The sequence below is a fragment of the Falco biarmicus genome, chromosome 9 (genome assembly GCF_023638135.1).
Source record: "Falco biarmicus isolate bFalBia1 chromosome 9, bFalBia1.pri, whole genome shotgun sequence".
Lineage (NCBI taxonomy): Eukaryota > Metazoa > Chordata > Aves > Falconiformes > Falconidae > Falco > Falco biarmicus.
Genome location: NC_079296.1, coordinates 45,659,185 through 45,680,801, shown reverse-complemented (window position 1 = coordinate 45,680,801; position 21,617 = coordinate 45,659,185). Strand labels below are relative to the sequence as shown.

Here is a 21,617-nt window from a genome sequence, read left to right as displayed (position 1 = left end):
TAATGTGGAAGAACAGAGGTATGTTAATGTAATATGCAGTCATTTTGTTAATTTTATTTAGGGTCTTTTTAAGCTGAATATTTAAAAGGAACCGATACTCTTTTAAATTGGGTTCAAGCCTGGGTTCAAGATGAAGGGGTTCTGGTCTTATCCCCGCTAGTGTGTCCTTCACTTGCATATTCGTGCTTGCTTTGACACCAGCTATTCCAAGAATATGCCACCTTGCAGAAAGTGAAAATCAATTATGCCAAGAAGGGAGCATGTACATACATCAGCAATTTGGTGCCCAGGGGAAGAAAAATCTGCGTGTCTGCTGATGTCAATCTTCTTGATATGGTATTTTTGTAAATGCACGTGGGTTGCTATTTCTTTTAACCAGCTCAACAAAAAATAGGTTTATTTTCAGTGTTATAAGCCTCAGGGCATCACAATTAGCAGATCAAAATTGCCAGTCTGACTGGTCAACCTTTTTGCTTTAGCAGAAACTATGACAACAACATTGTTAAGCATTCCCACAGGTATTTTTGAAGATACATTAAGGTCAGTGATGGAATCCATTTCTTTCTTTCTTTCTTTTTTTTCCTTTTTTTTTTTTTCCTCCTTGTTTTCAATCTCTTTGGTTTTACAAATGTTATTTTACAGCTGATGGTGAGAAATGCTGAGCTCATTTGCAGTAACTCACTTGCAGCTGCACTAGTATACAAACAAATTTGTTAAACCTGTGATGTGTCTGTCTTACCTGAATTACTGCAAGTAATTCAGTTCCTGTACACATCTATTGCTTGGATTCTTTTTGCTGACACAGCCAAGTTCAGCAGCAATTATTAAGAAAGTTTTATAGCAGGCTAAAATCTGCTCAGTTTACAGGGCAGTTAACAGCTGGTTGGTTTAATTCTACTGACTGTATTTGGAATAGAAATCAAGATATGATAGCCTTAATATCTTGAGCGAAAAATATGGAGGAATGTTGAGAAAATGAAGTTAAATATGGTTTAATTTTAGCGAGGAGTCACCAAATTAAGTATTCAAAAATTGATGTATTTTTTAAAGCATTTTGATGAATAACAAGAGGTAGTGAGCAGAGGGATGATAAGCCTCCAAGCCTACTTCGAAATGTGCGTGTAGATGAGACCATCAGCTACAATGTTTCAGCATAGTTTGAGCTACTTGGGAAGGACTTGCACCATTGTATCACAGAGTGAATAAACAAATGTATACTGTATATACATTTATATTGAAAATATATACAGTTATATATACATTTGTATGCCTACATCTACAGTATATAAGTGTATATACATTATACAACATACACGTACTGTATATATACACGTATGTCTATAATTGTATAAATAATACAATATATGAATATATATACACAAATGTAAATGTATATTGAGTTGATGCTGAGTAGGACAGAATATAGGATGATGTCTGATGTGTATTTGTTTTATCTTATATCCTAGGACACAGCCTCAGATTACCAAGCATAAACTGTTGAACGTGAAACACTAAATATTATGACTCTATATGTATATAGCCAACTTTGCACTGGATTAAGCTGAGGACTAATCTGCAGGTGAACAAACTCCCTGCTATATACGCATAAATGGTGACAGTAACAACAACAAGTCAGTGAGTTACCTGTATGTTTCTGAAACTAACTGAAAAATTAATTAGTTTTCTGCTTTGCTAAAGCAAAACATAAATCAGTCAAAGGATTAACATGATTGAGCTACTTTAGCCCAGCCCTTTATGACAATATCTGTATAAGGAAATAAATGTAAGTGAACTACAAATAAAAAAGAATTTAGTGTCCTCTGGAGCTTTCATGTTCCCTGTGCTCTGTATTGATCAAGTCACAATTCAAATAACTGATGATGGAGAAAACAGTGTACCTTGAACATCTTTGGCTTTGCCATTTAGGACTGGCACTCATCTGAAACCTAGCTATATCACAGGATACCACGTTTCAATAATTTCTATTTGAATTTTTTTTTTTTTTTTTGGAACTTGGTTATTTTGATGTCGGTAGGATAATAAATATTGAATTTGTTGTCCTTTTCTCTGCCTTTTTCAAGTTAATTGCACTAATATTAATGATCATTTAGGAGGTTATTTTTATTTTACTTAACCATTACAATTAATATTCTTCCCTTTCCCACCTGAAGAAGAATCAAACAGTATAAAACAAATATAGTGAATTCAAGAGTTGGGTATGTTCTGATGTGTCTGGGTTTTCAACTTTACCACTGCTGTTTGCTTTGCTCTAGTGGCATGAAACAGATGTCACCTGAGCTAGGAAATTTGAAGGGGATTCCCCAGGCACCAACGTGTGGGAAATGTGAAGCTGATACTGTTTCCCCAGGGGAAGCTTGTTCCTTCTGGTGCTCACTTGTGTTTCCCCTTAGACTACCTTCTTGGGTGCAGAAAAGCTGTGCCTACAATGAGCAGAGCCAGTTTTACTCGTAGCTCAGGTTTGGAGACTTTTTTTAAAGCTTATCTCTGTTTACCTTTTTTATAAAAATTATTTTCGTTTGTGTGGGAATGCCAAAGCTTCCTAAAATAAAAAGTCATGTTGGTAAAGGATTTTTGAAACTAGAGCTCAGGAGTCTGTAATCTCTGCAGAATTCAGAGTGCTCCTGTAGTTGAATCTATTTTCCCTTTCCTATTTCCTGCTTTCCTAACTACCTTTTTCCTCTGGAGCTAGACAGCACAGAAATGGGTCCAGATGTAGGTATATTTGAGGAGAGAAGCTATAGAGACATATAGGATGGGTTTGTAAAATGGATAGTCATCTGTAAAAAAGGCTGCGATAAAAATTAACGAAGAATTATTAAGTGCTGTTCAGAAGAGTGGCCTTCGCTTGTCCAGGAAAATATAGCCAACTCTGTTATTTAGTTTTCTCTCTGTAAACTTTCGAAACAAACTGGCATGATTATGCATGCTCATGCTTATTTATATATACACACACATATTACATATAAATTAAAACACATAACAAAAATAATTCAATTACTTTGGATAGCAAGAGTGAAAGTGAATGTCTTCCCCCTGCCCAGTGCTGGTATATATCCTGAACACAGTTACCTACTGTCTGAGATTTGAGCTGGTGGTTTAAAAGTAAAAGCTTTCTCCTATGTCATGGCAGATTTCCCGGGCAGTCTATTCATAATGCCCTTAACTTTCCTAATTATATAGGAGTTTTGATCAGGTACTACTCTTATATTTTTATAACATCTACATGCAGGAAAATAACTTCAAAGCGCCTTGCCTCAAATGCAGCCATTTAATAGTAATGGCTTAATAATATTGTAGTATTGATGGATAATTTTGAGAAGGTTCACTTTTTTTTCTTGTGTAGGAGACCAATTCTTTATGAGCATTACATAAGTTCCTTTTTTGTCATTAGCAGCTCCCACGGAACATGTGCACAGCAAAGAGGAGCTAGAAATCCTAAATTTACAAGGCATCCCACGGGGAGTTAGTTGTGCTATAGATTTAACTGAAAGGAAATCAGGCTGGCTAATCCTGAAGTAAAAAAAAATACAGCTTGGTTGACATGAAGTGTTGCAAATGCATTAAGCTATTTAAATAACTATCTTTCAAATTCATTAATGAAGTCTAGCATAATTTAAATCTGTGAGATCTAAAAATGCTTTATTGTGTGTTTTCAACGTAAATGTTTTATAGACGTACATTAACCAGGAGAGTTCTCTACCTAACTGGAGACACTATATTCTATCATTTTATGTTGTTCCAATAATGAGCATAATATTAAACATTACAGACAAAATTATCCTGTGATTACACACCAGTCTGCATTGCATCGCTAAGTAGGCTGAGAAATGTCTTACTATGTTCTACTTTGTGCAAGACTAGTCTAGAAAAGGAGAAAAATCACAAGGTACCTACTGCCCTGTTTCTTATGGGATCTGCTGTTTCACTGGCATAAAAATTGGGTGATGCAGGAGAAATTTGAGATTACAGAGGTACTCAAGTGTTGGGATTTCAGATGTCTCTGTTGCAAATTGAGCAAAATCCTGCTGTATGCCCCTGGTAGATGAAGTCAAATGCCTATCCCCCCTACACCCATGTTTTTTCAAGTAAATAGGGGTTTGTTCAAATGAAGCAGTTGGTTCTAGGAAATGGAATTTAATTTTAAAGCAAGAAATGAAAAGCATAATATATGCTAATGCTTTTTATTGGTAGTTATTTTCTAAAGTAAATGAAAGCCTGGAATTGCCTTAGCATTGCATGACATAAAAGATAATAATTCATAATAGCTAGTACATTAATTAACTTCTATAACATATGTTCTGTGTATTTGTTGAAATATGTGCTCTATTGTTTTGTAGTTCCTAGTGAGTCTATTGAGTGAGACAATTTTTTGTTGCTGCTGAAGCTTGTTTACTGCTACTAGAAGTCTAGAGAGTATTGTTTAATGTAGTCACTTCATTTTTATGGTTTGCAAAATACTAGCAAACTTCAACGGAAGTCAGTGAAGGAAGGCAGAACAGGATTTTGGCAACGGCATCTGTAAATAACAATACAAATAACTTCACGCACAAACCATGAAAAATGATTTCTGGCCTGCTGTCAGTTACCCTTGTCAAAACTGTCAATAACAAGGCACTGAGCCCTGAGCGCCAGCCATTGCTTAACCAGAAAGGTTTACTTCAGGTTGCACACAGTGGCAAAGGGCTGGGAAGATATTGGGTATGTAACGGAAAACAGGTCTCCGAAAAGAGTGCAAAAAAAATCTTAAGAAGTAGAAGCAGCCTTATGTATCTTCTTGTTCTTATGATCTGCACTATCATGATCATCTTCTGAGATCAGTTTGGTGGTTTGTTTTTTTTTTTTTTTTTCCCACAAAATCCACAAAGTAAAGTAGAATTGCAGGAATATAAGGCAATATAACCCACTGGACATCTTTCTCTGGAATGTAACATAGACATCCAAGCAAGAACAGCTTACCCAACTAGAAGCATGACTACCTGCAAGTCGTTTATTCCTTAATTCAAATGCTATATTTTCAGGAAATTGGAAAGCTTTTTGAAATGAATGGACACAGATTGCTTGATTGCTTAGCACCCTTTGAGGATCTGAGCTAGTGTGTTGGCTAATGAACCTTCCAAGATACATCTTTTGACCAGGAACCAAGTCCTAGGCTACTATGGCAAATGACAATGGTTTTGACACGGTTATTTCTCCTAAAAAGCTTCACGTTGAAGTTAGAGGAAATTTCACCAAAAACTTTGGCTTCCTATATTATCCTGAAAACATCATAACTGCATCTAAAGGCCAATTTATAGTCTGTCACAAAACTGTTTTGACATATGTTTTGTTAATTGAACTTTGGAGGATGTGCAATTCCAGCTTGTCTGTTTAAGGAAGCAGTGTTGCTTACCTGTTTCAGGTATCCACAGCTAAGCTAAACTCTCATCTTTATTCTGCTCAGCATTGCTGTTTCTATTAAAATCTAATACATTATTCATAACTGTTTCTAATTTTGGCCTAACTTTGAACTGGAGATATTTGGAATGTCTCCAATTGTCTTATATGTTCACACATCAAAGAGCATCAAATCAGCACTCAGCATTGTTCTTGTGGTATATGTATGCAGGTGTTTTAAAGAGTGGGGAGATACCGTTTTGCTATTGATAATGTGATATTCCCCATTTTTCTTTCAAAAGTAAATGATGATAAATTCATAATGGTCTTGCAGAAGGTCTTTCATAAGTTATCATGTCCAATGCCACAGATCTGGGTCTTAGAACAAAACTTATTGGAGGCAACAGTACTTGTCTGAGTGACTTCAGCAAGTTTTTAGGTAAAGTGCTGAAAGACCGTTATGCAGAAATCATCACTTCCAGGTAGCCTAGGTACCCTTGATTTTCTTTTCTTCTACTTGTATCTTTTTCCTCTTTTCCCCCTCCAAACTCAACCCAAATTCAGGTGGCACTGGTGAGGAGTGCAGGAAAAGTCAGAAGATGCTTGTTCTTCAGGTAGTGGGGTTTGCTGGGTAGGTTTGAGTACTGCTTGGGAGGATGCAGTGTGCAAGGTCCTGCTTTGCGGAATTGGCCTTTGGTGCACAACAAGCTTATGGCTTGAAATGACGCCTGTTTCTTGAGAAACAGAATGTAGTAAGACACGTGGGTTGTTCTGCAGGAATAGGAGAGTTGCTGAGTATCTGAGACTTTGATGAAGATGAGGAGAGCAGGGGTTAGATCGGTTAAAGCATGCTGCAGGAGCTGCTTTGCATTTCAGCTGGTTTGAATCTGATCACATCAAATGAAGGAAACTTGCACAGGTTCAAGTACATCATGTGCCTAATTCCTGCATGAAATTTTGCAACTATCTCATGATACCTACAGTTGTTTAAACCTTCATGCAACCTCACAAATGTTACAGTGCCTTTTTCTCCCTGCAAGCTAGACGCAATTACAAACAGCCTTTCACTAGCGTATGTTTATAGAGATTTGCAGTGTATAAAATGATGAAAACTATTTTTTTTGGATTAACATGTTAAGCACTGAAGTTCTTTACTGTATAATTTGCAATAAGCCATATTGCCTTTTTCTACAATCACAAGTCACTGTTTTCATTACTGATCTAAATCGCCTCATCTGTTTTTATTACTGTTTTTCCTTATAATCCTTTCCTCCTTATTGTGATGATACACTTGACTTTCAAAGTCAGATTGTGCATGTGTATTGTGTTTTAAACACAGATAGAAGTTGTCTCATTAACATGCCTAGCAAGAGCAAAACCCAAAAGATTTTGTTAATGTTTTTTCTTAAGTCTGGTTATACTATCTCCATCAAAGTGACTATTAATATTCTACACACCTAGGAGCTCCACCAGATTGAGATTGTAGCACTCCAAATGTTACAGCAGTGAAGTTACGCACCAAGTCAATACGCGTAGGTAGCACTTAGATTTATCTTGAAGATGCTCTTTCAGTTTCCTACCAAGATTTCTACTCAGTTTAGAAGATAACCGAAGTTCTTACAGACTGCAAATGGTTGATCTATCTATCCTGGCAACAGGTAAAAACTAGCAAAATACAGTTTGGACTGGATTCAGGCATCCATAGACAAAAGCAAGAGTAGTACCTATAATGGAAAAGCTAGTCTCTTGCTTTATAAATAGATAGCAGTTGTTTTCTGTGCCTTTCAATTTTCCTTTTCATATTGTTGATAAATAAATGGTAGTGATGTTGATTAAAAAACAATAAATAAATTCTCCCTCCCAAAGAATGATTTATACCGTGCCTGTTGGGCAGCCAGGTAGTTTTAGAAAGTAATTATTAGGTGGGTTTGTTTATTCCTTTTTAGTACTTTGATTTTATATTTTGACCAAAATGAGTTCTTTTGCAATTGATTTCCGAAACCATGAAGTATTTAAAACCGAAAAGGAAAGATGTTTAACAAGTACATTACACTCAAATGCTCCCAAGCATAGTTTTGAGGGCGATAGCTCTAATTTTCCTGTGATGTTGTTTGCATTTGCATAAATTAGGTGTCATCTTGGGTTTTATCAGACTTTGGGCTGTATCCTGAACACACATGCATCTGTATGGCCAGAGAGTTCTGGTAATTAATAGTTTGGATTTTATGTGAAAGTCTTGTCTGAGAGGATGCTGCAAGTCAGTGTGCTGCTGTGTGCTAACTGGGGAGGTTACAGGTAAATTCATGCCTGATTTTTCAGAATACAAATGAAATTGTACCCTCAGTTGGGTGTGTGAACTCTGGTCTGAGAATCTGTATGGAATGTCACAGTAGAATAAAAGAATCTGAGTTTGCCTTTGAGGAACAAAATAGCCGTTCCCAGAAGTTACAGCTGTGGATTGTTCCAAACAGTGAAACAGATAAAGCCTTCTTGCTTCAGCAAATTTGGCTACAAGGAACGAGTTTAAAGTATTTGCTGTAACTACATTGTTTTTGAAAGATTTAGATACTAATTCAACTACTAATAATAGTCTGTCTTTTAAAACCATCAATCAAGTCTTTCAAATTTGGTATTTTACAATTGACTTTACAAAGGAAGTGCACTTAGTCTGCTGCTATAATAATTATAATGATATTTCACATTTTAAAAGTTTTTTTTATGCTTAAATATCTTCAAATTCAGTAAAGGCTCTAATATCCAGATTGTTTGAACAGAAGTTTAGATTCTGTCCCTTTAAAGTACGTGCCAAGTCTTAGACACACTGTTGCTGTGTTGCCCTTTACCTACAAGCAGGTACTTATCATGGGCATTTGCAATTTGTGGATTTCTTTCAAGTGTATTTTTCATCTGGGTTGTGGTTGGGTTGTTGTTGTTGTTTTTTGGTGATTTTTTTTTTTTAATAGAAAAAGTTAAGCTTTAACAGAAACAGCTAGCTGGCAATACAGTCCTCAAACCCGAGCTAAGTAATCTGTTCACACTTCTGATCACTTTGAGGAGTGTTCCTATATAGTTATGGCAAATGTCCCAACATCATCTTTCATATGCTTTTAGTGATCATCTGTGTTCAGCTTTCAGCCACAAAGGGCTAAAAGAACATTTCAAGCCCACACAGAGGCCGACGAGAGCTCATGGCTGTGTACAATTTGCAACAACAAGCTGCGTGTTCCCTGTTGCAGCAGTGAAGATGATTGGGATTTTATTTTTAAATATTTTTAGCATTATTCAAATACTACCAATAACCACCAGAAAAAAAAAAATTGGAAATCAGCAATTTTTTTAGTTCCAGGCTAGTAGAATAAATGATTTGGTAAGTCTATGAGAAAGTAGGAGGGTAATGGTGGACTGAAGATGCAGAGTTTTATTCTTAACATATTGGTGAACAACAAGGAAAGAAAAGTCAGCCCATGAAAGGCATGGCTTACCTTGTAAGCTTTTAATCTTTTCCCAAAGGCATGTCCTGCAAATCCCTTGAAGTCTGACATTCAGTGTTTTTTGCTACCCCATCTTTTCCTTCCCCTCCTCCAGCCATCTTCTTCCCCCTTCCCCCAACTTCCTATTAAAAGGAAAGCTACCAAGAGCTCGTAAGTAACAGGCTCATGCTTTCAATCAAAGGAGAGAGCTGAATAGCCTTCCACTCGAAGTGAGTTCAGCGGATCTAGAGTCAGGGCCCCTTCATTAATGAGAAAGGAATCTGTTCACCTTCTGAAATCTTTCAGCGCTGCCTGAACCACACAACTTGCATTTCTCAAATTTCTCGGCTGCACCCACACTTCCATTTCTCTCTTTCTTTCCGTCATCTCTTGAAAACCAAACATGCAAAGGTAATTTTCCTGCTCTTGCACGAGTAGATCCTGAGGTTCCTGAGCTTTATTTGCTCATTAGGAGATGCCATTTCAAATTAATTCCCTTCTTTCCCTGGACCCCAAAACCTTGGTTTCAGTGAAAAAAATTAGTTGGGCTTAGAATTATATGTGAGGAAAACCAGCATTTGTGTCAGGCTTGCAGGCGTGTGTTAAGTGCAGGTCCAAACATTGGTTTTGATTCTTAGGCTCAGAGGTTTCCACTCGGTTTTTTCACTCAAACCTCTTGTTTCGGTTCACACCAGCTGAGTTTTGTTTTGAGTTTGTAGGGGTTAGAACGAGCCCTGGAAACTCAAATGCAAAGCTCCGCTGAACAGCTGCTGTTCTCTCTCTTTGTCCGAACTATGTTATCACCTAAAATGCTAAAATAATCATCCTTACCTCCTGAAACTTAGCTTGGGTTTGGTGAAAACCTCATTAACCTAGCATGATACCTGCTTGGTTTGGGAGATTTTATTAGCTTTTTTTTTTTAAAAAAAAAAAAACCCACCCAAAACCTAAATTCTATATCATAAATATTAATATCATCTCAACACCCCACCACATCAAGTATTGTATATTTTCATACCACATGTTGTCAGAAATAGAAAGGCATTCTTTGTCATTATTTCAAAAATGAACATTTTTATTGTCTGTATCTGTGCTATGTCTATAATGGTAAAGGAATTGTTACTGTCAATGGAGAGTATAAACCAGTGAAGAAAGACATCATATATGACTTCTACTGGATGGCTCCCAAGCTGGCACAGAATAAGTATCCAGTTGTTATTCTATGGATGGTGTCACATGTAATACTTTGGTCTAGGGACCGATGTTTGGTAGCGCTCCTGCTATGATCACATATGTAAATATAAATGACTTTGCTTGTTACAAGTATAGGGGGAAAATGTTTTGTGTGTGGGAATGTGAATTGAAAAGGAATAGGAATTGATAAGAAATTCATGCTTTATAGATTCAATGTAGCTGAGCACTGGTTTTGGTTTTGATAGTATCTTTGACACCAGGCAGTTTCAGTTCTCATTAAAATATGCAACGGTTATTGTCAAAATTCAGACTAAATTGGTCAAATTTAGACTTCTGTTGGTCTTTAGATCCATTCCGCTTCAGGAGTTACCTTTTTCTACTAAGGCATAACTGACAGTGAAAAAATTTCTGTTAATTTCCCTGGTGGAATTGGGAGAAAAAGTCATAATACATAAGAAAGAGGAAATAATTTTTTGGTGTTTGAGCTGTTTATTATTTTATGTTTATAGTACGTACACCTTGAGGATATAGTGACTAAATGAAACTGAAAATCTGAGTGAAAAGTACCTAGAATTCTTGAATAAAAAAGACATAACTTGTCAAAACAAGCCCTGTGCAATAAAGATTTCTATGGGAGAAAAGAATGACTAGAGAATGCACAACTGGAGTGCCGTGTATGTGATGTTAATTGCTGTGGGTGCTGATTGCTTGCTAATTTAAATAGATATTGTGAGTGCTCAAAACCAGGGTATGAAGTGCTGGCAGTAGCTTTCTCTCCCTGGCAATCATGTAAAAGAATGCTTTGTGATTAGAATCACAGATACAGCTGTAAGATTGTAGGCATGACCAACTATGTTTCCATCTTCTCCCTTTCCAGTGTTGGGTTTTTTTTCCCCATGCCTAAAGTAACTTAATTGAGAGTTGAAAATAATTGGATCAGAATATAGAGATGAAGTGGAGGTCAGTAGTAATGTAGCAGTAAATTCAGATGCTGGTGCATTGCAAAGCACGTCACTGCAGCAAGCGACTATAAAATCTACCAGCGTGCCAGTTTGTTGTGACTCAGTCACTGGCACACGAACAGCCGATCAATTGTGCCTGGTGTCAGTGGTGAATATCCTTAAGGCTACATATTTGTGCTCCTGCCTGTGCCTACTCTTCCAGCTGTTCAGCGGCAGTGCCTGCTGGCACGTTCCGTAGCTGCCTACGCAGCAGAGGGGAAGTATTTGCTTTTGCTCTCGGGGCTTGTTTTTGTGCTAGCGAACATTTCTTGCCTCGCCATCATTTCTAACCAGGGAAGGGAGCGGAGCTGCTGCTTGCCAGGACTGTGCTCAGGGTGTGCCCCCCGACTGCTCCTGTAACCAGGCTCCTGGGGTGGCTGGTGTGCTCCTCTTGCCTGCCTGGGGAGCTCAGCCTCCCTGCCCAGCCTTGCGCCACAGCGCTTCCCAGCCAGCTGTGCAGCATCGCAGTCCTGCTTGCTACTCCCTGCCCTTTGAAAAATTAAGAAATCAAAGCTTTTAAAGCACAAACCTCCTCCTTTCTTGTTGCTTGGCTCTAGCATTGCTTTGAAATGTAGCTAGTGTTCCCTTGTACTTCAAACAAGCACTGAAACTCTGGGTTAATTCTCACAACACGCCTATCACCAACTGATTTGTGTGCGTGCACGTGCACTTGCAGGAGTACCTTGAGGCCCCATCGTGCAGCTGTGCCAAAGCAAGGCAGCAGAGAGGCATCAGGGCGGCAGTCCCTGGCCTCCCGGTGTTGCGGTTTTGCATGTGGAGAAGCTGAGCAAGGCAGACGTGGAAGTAGCTGGCCTGGGTCACGCACTAGATGAATCGTGGGGCTGGAAGGAGAGCTGGGGTGGCCTGGACCTTTCACCAGTTGCCACCTTCTTCCCAAGCCCCAGGTTTCATCTGAGCATTTGACTTCCAGTTTGCAGCCTTGTTTGATCTTCCCCCTCTGTAAAGCACAGCAATCGTTCAAGCCCCTGTGGTGCAATGACCTTCTTTTTTTTCAGGGTTTTTCCAGTTAGGCTCACTGTGAAAAACAAAACTCCTAGGCATAGCTGAAGCTCCTTGCAGTGATTAAAACTGTGCTGCACCCACGGCAAATGGCATGAGAATATTTCAAGGACTGCTGATCATGAACTGTTCTCTGCAGCTGTGCCCAGAAGAAGTTTATTTAAAACTTGTGCTCCTATTTCAGTTTTCTGAGAGGAGTGTTCAAGCTCTTTTAAATTCTGCCCAATAGAAACTAAATTAAATCATACTGTCATCTATCTTCTATATCCTTACTGTTTTAGAATCGATTAAAAGCTTGTTTACTGTTACGTGGGTTGCTCTGGATTTTCAGGTAGGCAAAGAATGTGGTCCTCTGAATTATTTAAGGTTGTGTTGGAACAGTTACCTATTTACTTTTATATTGCTACTAGATTTCAGAAAAGGCTAAAGAGGGTAAAGAAGGCCTGTGTTTATTCACACAAACAACTCTGCAAATCCAGCGTTGCCACACAGGAAGGTCTGTCCTTAAACCAATTTAAAATTTGGGGCTGTGTGAGCCTTTGCCTTCTGTTTTGTTATTGCTGAGGTTAATGAGTCAAGGGTCAGGGCATTAATCGGTGACTATGGTGCAGAAAAGAGTTGCTAAACTTGTGGTGAAATAGGAGCTTGCTGTCATGGGAACAGAATGGGAAAGGCAGCCTTTGGGAAGAGCCAGTCGTACCAAGCCTGGGTGAGGGGGAGAGCCTGGAGAGGGCATCTCCGCCTGGAGCACTGATCTAGTGCTGATTCGCATCCACGCGCGTGTGTAGTCTGTATTTAGCCTTCATTTTTATGGAATTTTCTGGATCCTTTAACAAGGCAGTAGCTTGCTAGAGTCTGTTCCCTTAAAATCAAGGTCAGCCGTCAAATGCTTGATTATTGTTGCTTGGTCTGAATGGTGAGAAAGTACCAAGGAGTTAGGGTGAACTCGCAACCCCAACAGCATCTGAGGTGTTGTCTTTGCCCAGCAGTGACTGAAGCTCTAAATCCTGCTTTACTCAGTCTGCTGACAAGTTTGCTTTAGCACAAATAGCCTTTAAGAAAGGAGCTGTTAGCAGTGTGTACAACTCCTACAGCACAGGTCTGAGTGACGATACTGGAAGGTGCTGAGCAGTTGTAATGCCCGTCAATTTGTTGTTATTAATTGCAAGCGAGGACTGCTTCATGCAGGTTCTCCCCTTTCATGCACTCAGCCTGACTTCTTTATTTCCTTTTTTCTTGTTTAATATGTGATCAAAACAGGAAGATGATGATGCTTTTGTAAAGAGATCTATCTAAATTAAGAGATTATTATTTATTATTCTAGAATACGCAAATCAAATTTCATGTTCTCATTCAAAGCAGAGACTCTTTTCTCCTGAGTATCACCAGTCTACAGGGAAAGCTATTGCACTTTAATATAATTCCTGAACCATTAATCACACTGACTGTAGTTCTGCAAGAGGCAAAGCTTTTAGTTGCTTACAGTCCATTCTTTAAACTTAAGCTATTTATTTTCTCTGCACCCTCAGTCCTCCCTTAAGACCTTCAGAAATGAAAAATGTAAGGGGATACCAGTTCCTTCTCTCATTTAAGTATGCAAACACTGTTTTCAAAGCTTTTTTTTTTTTTTTTTTTTTTTTTTTTTTTTTCTGTGGCAAAAGCAAGGTCAAAAGATGTGGCAGAAGGTAATATAAAATAATGTGTCCAAACTAGATTCTGGTTAGAATGTAGAAGCTTTCACTATGCCATCTGTTTTGTAGTCCTGAAACACGTACAGATGCCCCGTAGCACAAGTCAGAGAAACTGGACAATTGCTCTAATTTGTCCATAGTCTCTGTGGCTCCCAGGGACCTGGGCACAATCAGAGATAAATGGGGTCTGGTTGTACCCCACCTCAGCTTTGGCTGCTGCTTTGCTGTCCTAACTTGCCCATCTCCCTTCTCTACAGGTCCTTCTCTACAGGTAGTGCAGACTTACTCTTCTCATTTCAAATGATATCAAAGCTAGCAGCAGATGTTATTCAGTGTTACCTCTGCAGACATCATCTGCACATGAGGTAAATAATGCTACACCTCAAGGTGTTAACGGCTGTTCTAGTTTATTCTCAAAAATCCAGTTTGGCTAAAACGGTTGTGTGTATTACTGAGCAGCTTACAGTACCAGCTTTAGGATTCAGTTACTCTGTGTTGTAAGACAGTCTATGACTTGGATTAAAAAAAAAAAAAGAAGTAACATTCCTTTCTGTTATTGCTTGGTGGCAAAAGCTGTAATGGGATGCCTATTGCTGATGATAAACATGTACAGTCCCTGAAAGCAAATGAAATTTTGGCCAGACTATTCCTAGCCTGTATTTTCCTAACTTTTTGCCCTTTGGTGGCTAAATTGTATCGGTGTTGCTTCTGCAGGTTATTTCTTTGTAAGAACTGTTTCTCATTTTAAAAAAAAGAATTACAACTTCTACCAGAAAATCAGACTTATTTTCAATCTGTTATTTTTCACTGTCAGTTTCCTAACCTATTTCCTTCCTCAAGGGACTTAAATATATTTAACTCCTAAATACAGAGATAGGCAGTTTTTCTTCTGTTTCTTTCCAGGATTTTTTTTTTTGTAGTGGTGTTTTTTTCATGGGTTTTTTGTTTGTTTGTTTGTTTGGTTGGTTTTTTTAGTGCCTGTGAGGCTGGAGCCCTGGAGATTTCAAACTTCTTTCATCCTCCAAAATGTCAGAAATTTCAAAGAAGTGGGTTCCTGTACACCTCTTTTTACCTGCTCTACAGTACTCTTCAAATTTGTCTGGCAAGCTCTTTCTCTGCAGGTGAGAAGGGAGTGCAGGCAGGGGACACATTTATACCTTAGGCTCTGGCTGAAAGAGTCACTGGGGAGAGGAAAGCGCCCCAGCACAAGCAAGCAATGCGTAATCCAAAAGAATGAGATTGCTTTTTGCATTGCCACCTTCTTTTTGTGACCTCCTTCTGAAGTTTGCAAAGTACCAAACTCATGCAGCTGAGAGCCAGCGTTAGGATGCCTTAGCTTTCTGCTGTTGTAGTGGAAAGAGACATTAGAAACCATCAAACAAAATCAGCTATGTCAAGTCTGTTTCTGTTGCAATCTGTGATCTATCTAGTACAAGAACTCTTAACCTTCAGCCAATGTTTCTTCTTTCTGAGTTACAAACCACCAGGTGACAGAGCTGGAGATTCTTGAAGGCTTGTGTGTGTGGGTCTAACATGTCTCTTTGTTTAGACCAGAAGATGATGGGGGGGTGAAGGGAAGCAGGGAATGGGAATAAATCCTACTCCTGGTAATGAAACCCAGCAGTGGTAATGAAGAGGCCAGCAATTGATAGGAGAGGAATGTAATTAAGAATGCTACAAAGGACAGCTGGGCCACATCACCAGATTAGTACGGAGAAGGGAACAAGGCAGAGAGCAGGTATGTGCTGGGGGGACACTGGGAGATGTGGATGAGCTGGGAAAGTTAGTACCTGGAAGGGGGAATGCAGAGAAGAGGATGAAGAGATAGAAACAAAGTAGTGGGGCAAGACCGAGCAAGGTGTGCAGTAATCTTTGACCTTAAAGCATTAAAGCTATTTAAAACTTGTCAAAAGTTATTTTCTCCACAAGTGGGTACTGCATATTACTTTCTTAGAGGAAGAAGGAAAGGTTCATGTTAATATGAACACAGAGTTCCAAGGCAAATGTCCTTCTAGATTTGTGCGATCTATTCTGGTTGAAAATAAATGGCTGTGTTTAAAACCAAAATATTTGTGTGCAACTAAATTGCTTATTTAATTTTTCAGTTGAACATTATATTGAGGAACAATAATTTTTTTCCCTTTTGGCCTGTGCTCAGGATTTTCTTATTTTATAATGTGTTGAGGGGTGCAGCTCTTGTACCACTTTTATTTTAATGTTGCTATGAGCAAGGGCATGGATGTAACCCACTAGAGAATATTGTTTGAAATCCAGGAAAGGACCTTTTAGATATTTTTCTCTGGGAGACGATGTCTACCATTCCAAGGAAAAGATCTTCTAATTCTGGCTGAAACCTCCCCCTGCAGATTTTTCAGCCCTTAGAGTATAAAAAACCCCAATCTCCTATTCTTGAGCAATCCTAAGATCATCAGCTCTTTCACGTTCTCAAGGTGCAAACCATAGGTTTTGGGTGTAAAGGCTGTTATTCAATCTTAATTGAAGTCTGCAGGGTAATAACCTACAGAAGAGATTCTGTAAAGCATGAAGATACATTGTTTGAGCTTCTTGAAGCTTGGAGTAATCTTTATCGCTATAGATAGGTGAATCTCTTTCAACGTAAGTATCCTAGAGTGTATTTAAGGCAAGTTTAATAAAACTGACTCCATAATCAGTTATTGTTCTTCCCTTGCTCCCCTTTCATTTTTAAAGTCTTTTTCAATGGAATGTTAATTACCCTGTTGAATCTTGCAGTAATATACAATAAGTTTCTTAAAAACCAAAACCAAAACGCTAGGATTATATTAAAAGAAATTCTACTCCTTTTTTTCTGTGTGAAAAGAAGCGTGACTTATTTAAGAACAAGGTGAAAGGAGCTCTTGGACTTAATTTTGAAGAAAAGTTCAGCAGTTGTGAAAAGGATCAAAGTGTAGCAACTTGGAATATGCATTTTCATAGTTACATATAGGTAATGTGATAAACGCAGTCATGATTCATGTCAAAAATAGAATGTACTGTGATAGGTGTAATTGTTGTACCCTGTGTAAATCTGGGACCTGTATCACAGTTGTGGTGAGTGGGCATGTGTGGTTCTCCTTTAAGACAATGTGATGGCTTCCCCTTCCCCTGAGGCAATCGAGGCTTGGAAAAGCCCTCCAAAGGAGATAAGGAAAGCGAAACCACACCAGGGAAGGCCCGAAACCATGCCGGAGAAGGCCCGCCAAAGGAGACAAAGACCTTGAGATTTGAAAAAGCACGCCAAAGGAGAGCCAATAGGAGGAGAAGGCGTACCCTAACGACCCAGTGGGGAAAGAGCAGGACGAACGTCCGGCTAGAAGAGATTGGTCAAGATCCAGGGATAAAAGATGCTGCTTTTAGGACTCAGGTGTGCGTGTGGTGGAACTAATTGAGTTCTCCGCCCACCCAGCGCTGTTTGTGCTTATTGTTTCTCAACCTAAATTGATTGAACCCCAAATACAATTGTTTTAATTGTTATCGTTTATAACAGTAATAACATTTATATAGAAGAAAATCCTAGGTTTCTTTTTTCTTTCTTTTTTTTTTCTTGATACATTTTTTTTCTACTCCCAGTGAAATAAAGTAAATACAGGATCTAGTGCTCTATTATGCCAAACTGGAATGAAATACACAATTCTTGTTCTGCTTCATGTTGCTGTATCCTTGAAAACATGCAAAAAAACTAATGTGGAAGCTCATGTTTTATGAGAGCTTGTGGTTCCTAGGCTATCACAGAGTGTGTCATCTTGTCTCAGGTGGTGTTACTGAGTGTGACAGATGTAGTACAATTTCCCTATGGCAAATAGGAATGTTTATTTTACTTATAGGATGCTAATTGCGTAGCTGTTGTATTTTCCAAAGCTGTGTGAAGATAAGGAGGAGGAGGGAATGCTTGGCAGAAAGGAAGAATCAAACTATAGTTTTGGTACTGTCAGAGGAGTGGGAGTTGTATGTGGGAGGTAAAGGCGTACGGAAAATGAGTGACATTACTGAACTTATTGCTCAGGCTCCTTGTAGATCAAATGTGCCTGCTGATGGTATTTGTAGAGTAGCCCATGTGTGAAAGAAAAAAAAAAAATGACCTTATACTTAAAATGGGTGGGTGGGGAATTTCTAGCCTCCATTCTGTCTAAAAAAACGCATACTTAGAAACTCAGAGTAATCCTTTGTGCCTTCAGAACTGTCAGTTCTGTGACACAGAAAAGCTGCACCAGTGAAGGGCATGTATTACGGCAGAAGTGTTTAATGCCAATAAGTAAAGCCTGTTGAAAGTGTAAGAACAGGTATAGGGGTCTTTAGCTATTGAATGCTACAATTAGCTGAATGCCATACAGCTCAGTTACACAGTTCTCTGAATTGTAACATCATCAGCTATTCTGCATGAGTGTAATATCTAAACCCAAACATACCACAGAAGACAATTGATAGAGGCTCCACAAGGAGCAAACCTACCCGCTTTTTTATTTACTCTAAATTTTTGGTGGGTAAGATGGGCTAGGTGGTACTTTGACCATGCTGTTACTTACTCCAGTGAAACAAATAAAAGTATTTGATGTGTTATTTTCGTGTTACGAAGCTCCTAAAGGCTAACTACTGTGAAGAAGATAATATAATATTTAGTTGTCAAGTTTGGGATTAATGGATTAGGATGCATAGTTAGCAAAAATCAGCACTTGTCACATCTATGTGAGTCCCATGAGCTATAACCATCTTGAACATCTCTATTGTGCCAGTCATTTTCAATTTTGTTTCCTACTCTGCAGAATTTCCCAGGAGATGTGATGGGTCGGTAGCAGGCCAAAGAAGGGCTTCAGACCTAATCTAATCAATATTGTGACAAACGTAACCTAAGAGGATATGTCACCTTGGAATCCCAGAACATTTTATCAGCTGTGCTCCTAATGGGATGTGACAGTGAGTTTGAGCTGTCTACTTAGGATAGAAGAGAAGTTGTGCAAGGGCTTGTGCAAGGTTAGCTGTGTGACGAAGAGTAATCTAACTCCATGGCAATTGCAGTTAAAGGTTGAAACTAGAGGTCCTTACTTATACATCAAACAGAGTTACTTTAATAACCTTCATTTTCAAGTGAACCGTTTATGCACTTTGTTACATTTTTCGGCTCCTCTAATGTCATCTATATTAAAAGAGATGGTACCTTTTTCTGTTAGAGTGGGAAGATTCTGAAACCGGTTTCAGAAGCTGGAAAGCAGTAGTCACTGGCTTTAGATATTATTCCAAGCAAAGCACTTTCACTTCAGTCCTCTGTAATGGTTCTGTATTTTATTTTGAATTGCCACTTTTTGCAATCACATATAACTAGATCACCTGTTTCACCAGTACATGACATTCCTATGAGACTAAAATAAATGACTTTTACTTCTTCTGTCCTGTACTTTGCTCCTTTAGTACTTGGTCCTAAATTTAGCTGCTATCTTGGTAGTCTTCACTGTTCCATTCTGGTGTGCAATCTCAAATTTTTGTGCTATACTAGTTTTGAGATGGCAGCTTTGCTAAAGATTATTTTTATGATAACTTCATCTTCTGCGCTCAGGATTGCAGATATCATTACCAAACTCAACAGTCTCTGTGCTTAGTTCTAATCACTCTAGTTTCTCTCCCCAGCTGAGATCATTGAGACCATTCATGTTTTGACTTATCTGTTGTCTTTGTAGTTTCTCTCTTCTGAAGTGTTCTCCACATACCGAGATGCTACCTCTACCAGGTTACTCTCAAGGCATTTGCTTGCTCTGCCGCTTTAGCCTTTACTTTCCACATCAGGATGAGTGGTAATTACTATCAAAATGTTTTCGTGCATAGAAATCCTCACTATCATTTCAATATTGGAAACTTGCAGAGATGTTACTATCCTAACTATCAACGTTGGTCAAGAAGCTCTTGTATCTTACTCCTTCTCCTTGGGGAGATAACCTTTACATTATCTTGTGAAAAATTACCAGTTTCTTCTCTACTCATAATATTTTAATATAAAAAATTATATTGCTTGTAATTTAAGAGCAATTTTTTTCTGAATTTCATTTTCAATTCTTAAAGTTTTATTTATGAGGATTTCCATAAATTGCCTTGATATGTAAATAGCGGGGCAAAGATGCCTTATACTTTTTATTAATCCTGCAATTACATTCTGTAGGGCCTTTTTACTTTCCTTAATATGAAACTAAACCCTCCTCTCACCTACTCCTTTACATAACCAATGCAGTAAGAATTATGAACCTGACAGCTAAATCCAACTTTTAAATCCCAGGCATAGTGGCTATGTGCTGTTGCTGCTCACTGTTTCTTTCTAATAAGCTGTAAGCAGTGCAATATCTTATTAGTTAATTTGAAAATTGTTTCTCAAGGGATTGCATGGCTTATGTGCATCAGGTCCCTAACAATCTACTTAAAGCCTAAATTCACCAGACTGAGAAATTCAGTGTGGGATTGGATCTTATTTGCTGCAGCAAAAACATTAATTTCTCTGTAAAGTACCAGGACAGCTTTTTTGATCTAGCAGAAGCTGTACTGAAAACACACCTGAACCACATTTCCTGGAGATGGCAAATCCCATGTTTCTGAAAACAAGAGTTCTCACATTGTAATTGTTTTTATTTGTAATATACCAGATCCTGCTGTTTTTTCAAGCTTACAGAAAACATTTTTTTATTCTGTTGAGTAAGCTAACAGAAGGTGTATGTTGCAATTCAAATGCCCTGTTGCTCTGGACATTTCAGTGTTCTTACTCTTTGCTTGTTTAATTAACTTGGAGGAAAGGGGACCGAGAACAAAATCTTTGAGACAAAATACTGACCTTTGACTCAAATATCTGCAACATGATTATTGATGTCGAGGGGAGCACCACCTGAGTCTGGGATGGGCTGACCCCAAATTCAAACATCCCTGGAGAGTTAACTGTGTTTAGGGCTTCTTGGTGTACTGCAATCACTTTAAACCTGACTGCACAATACTGAAACCAACTTACGTGGTGAATATTCATTCAAATCGATGTGTGTCTCTTCTAGTATTCCATCCAAGAGGGAAAAAAAAAAATGCGTACCAAAATAACATGAAATATCAGCCTGTTTCCATTTCTCCACAACAGCATTATATAAAGCCACCACCACGTAATCTTCTTTGTGAATGGTACCAATTCATTATATACGATCCAAGTATGACATAAAACATGGAATAAACAGTGAATTTATAAACTGCATCATACTTTTAGATGTGCTTTCTCTGTAATGTAGTATTAAATTACTTTGACTGAACCATGCATGGCTAGATGTCTCTTGATGGCTGAACTGTGCCATCACTGCAGTAGCAATACCTAGCAGAGAGATGCTCTCGCTGTAGTTTGCCCAGAGGCATATATGCCTCCTAAACCACAAGTAGCGCATGGGAACAGGGCACAGCACTGTGCAGAACTTACCGAGGTCTCAAGGATCATGTCTTCTCACAGCTGGGGCACCCTGCACGCTGGAGTGCGTCCCTGCTTTGTGCTGCTGTGGAAGCGAAGAGCTGCTTCACACCTCCTCTTACACGTCTACGTTCAGGCGAAGCGTGCTGTGGACTGTGGTGAGCCCTGTGTTTTCCGCTACAATTATACCCCAGAAAAACTGAAAGTACTGCGGAAGGTAGTGCACAAGAGGAAATTCTGAGTCTCAGCCTTCCACTACGTAGGTGTCATGTGCTGAGCTGCCGGGTGGGGACTGGGAACTTCCACTCCTTGAGCTACAGCGAAACCAAGGCTGTTTTGCTGTTTTCTCTACATATAGGGTTATAGGAATTGACATGCTAGTTAAGACCAGTGTACAGATATTGCAAAGGAAAGGAAG

At 38.7% G+C, this 21,617-nt stretch overlaps 1 protein-coding gene across 1 annotated transcript in view; it reads right to left on the bottom strand.

The window, feature by feature from the left end:
- RASGEF1A (RasGEF domain family member 1A) overlaps nt 1-21,397 on the bottom strand; it is a 54,148-nt gene extending 32,751 nt beyond the window's left edge. The window contains exon 1 of the mRNA XM_056351116.1: nt 21,212-21,397. Within this exon, the coding sequence (XP_056207091.1) occupies nt 21,212-21,229 (18 nt within the window). The 5' untranslated portion in view covers nt 21,230-21,397. The remainder of the gene's footprint in view (nt 1-21,211) is intronic.
- Nucleotides 21,398-21,617: the final 220 nt, after the last annotated feature.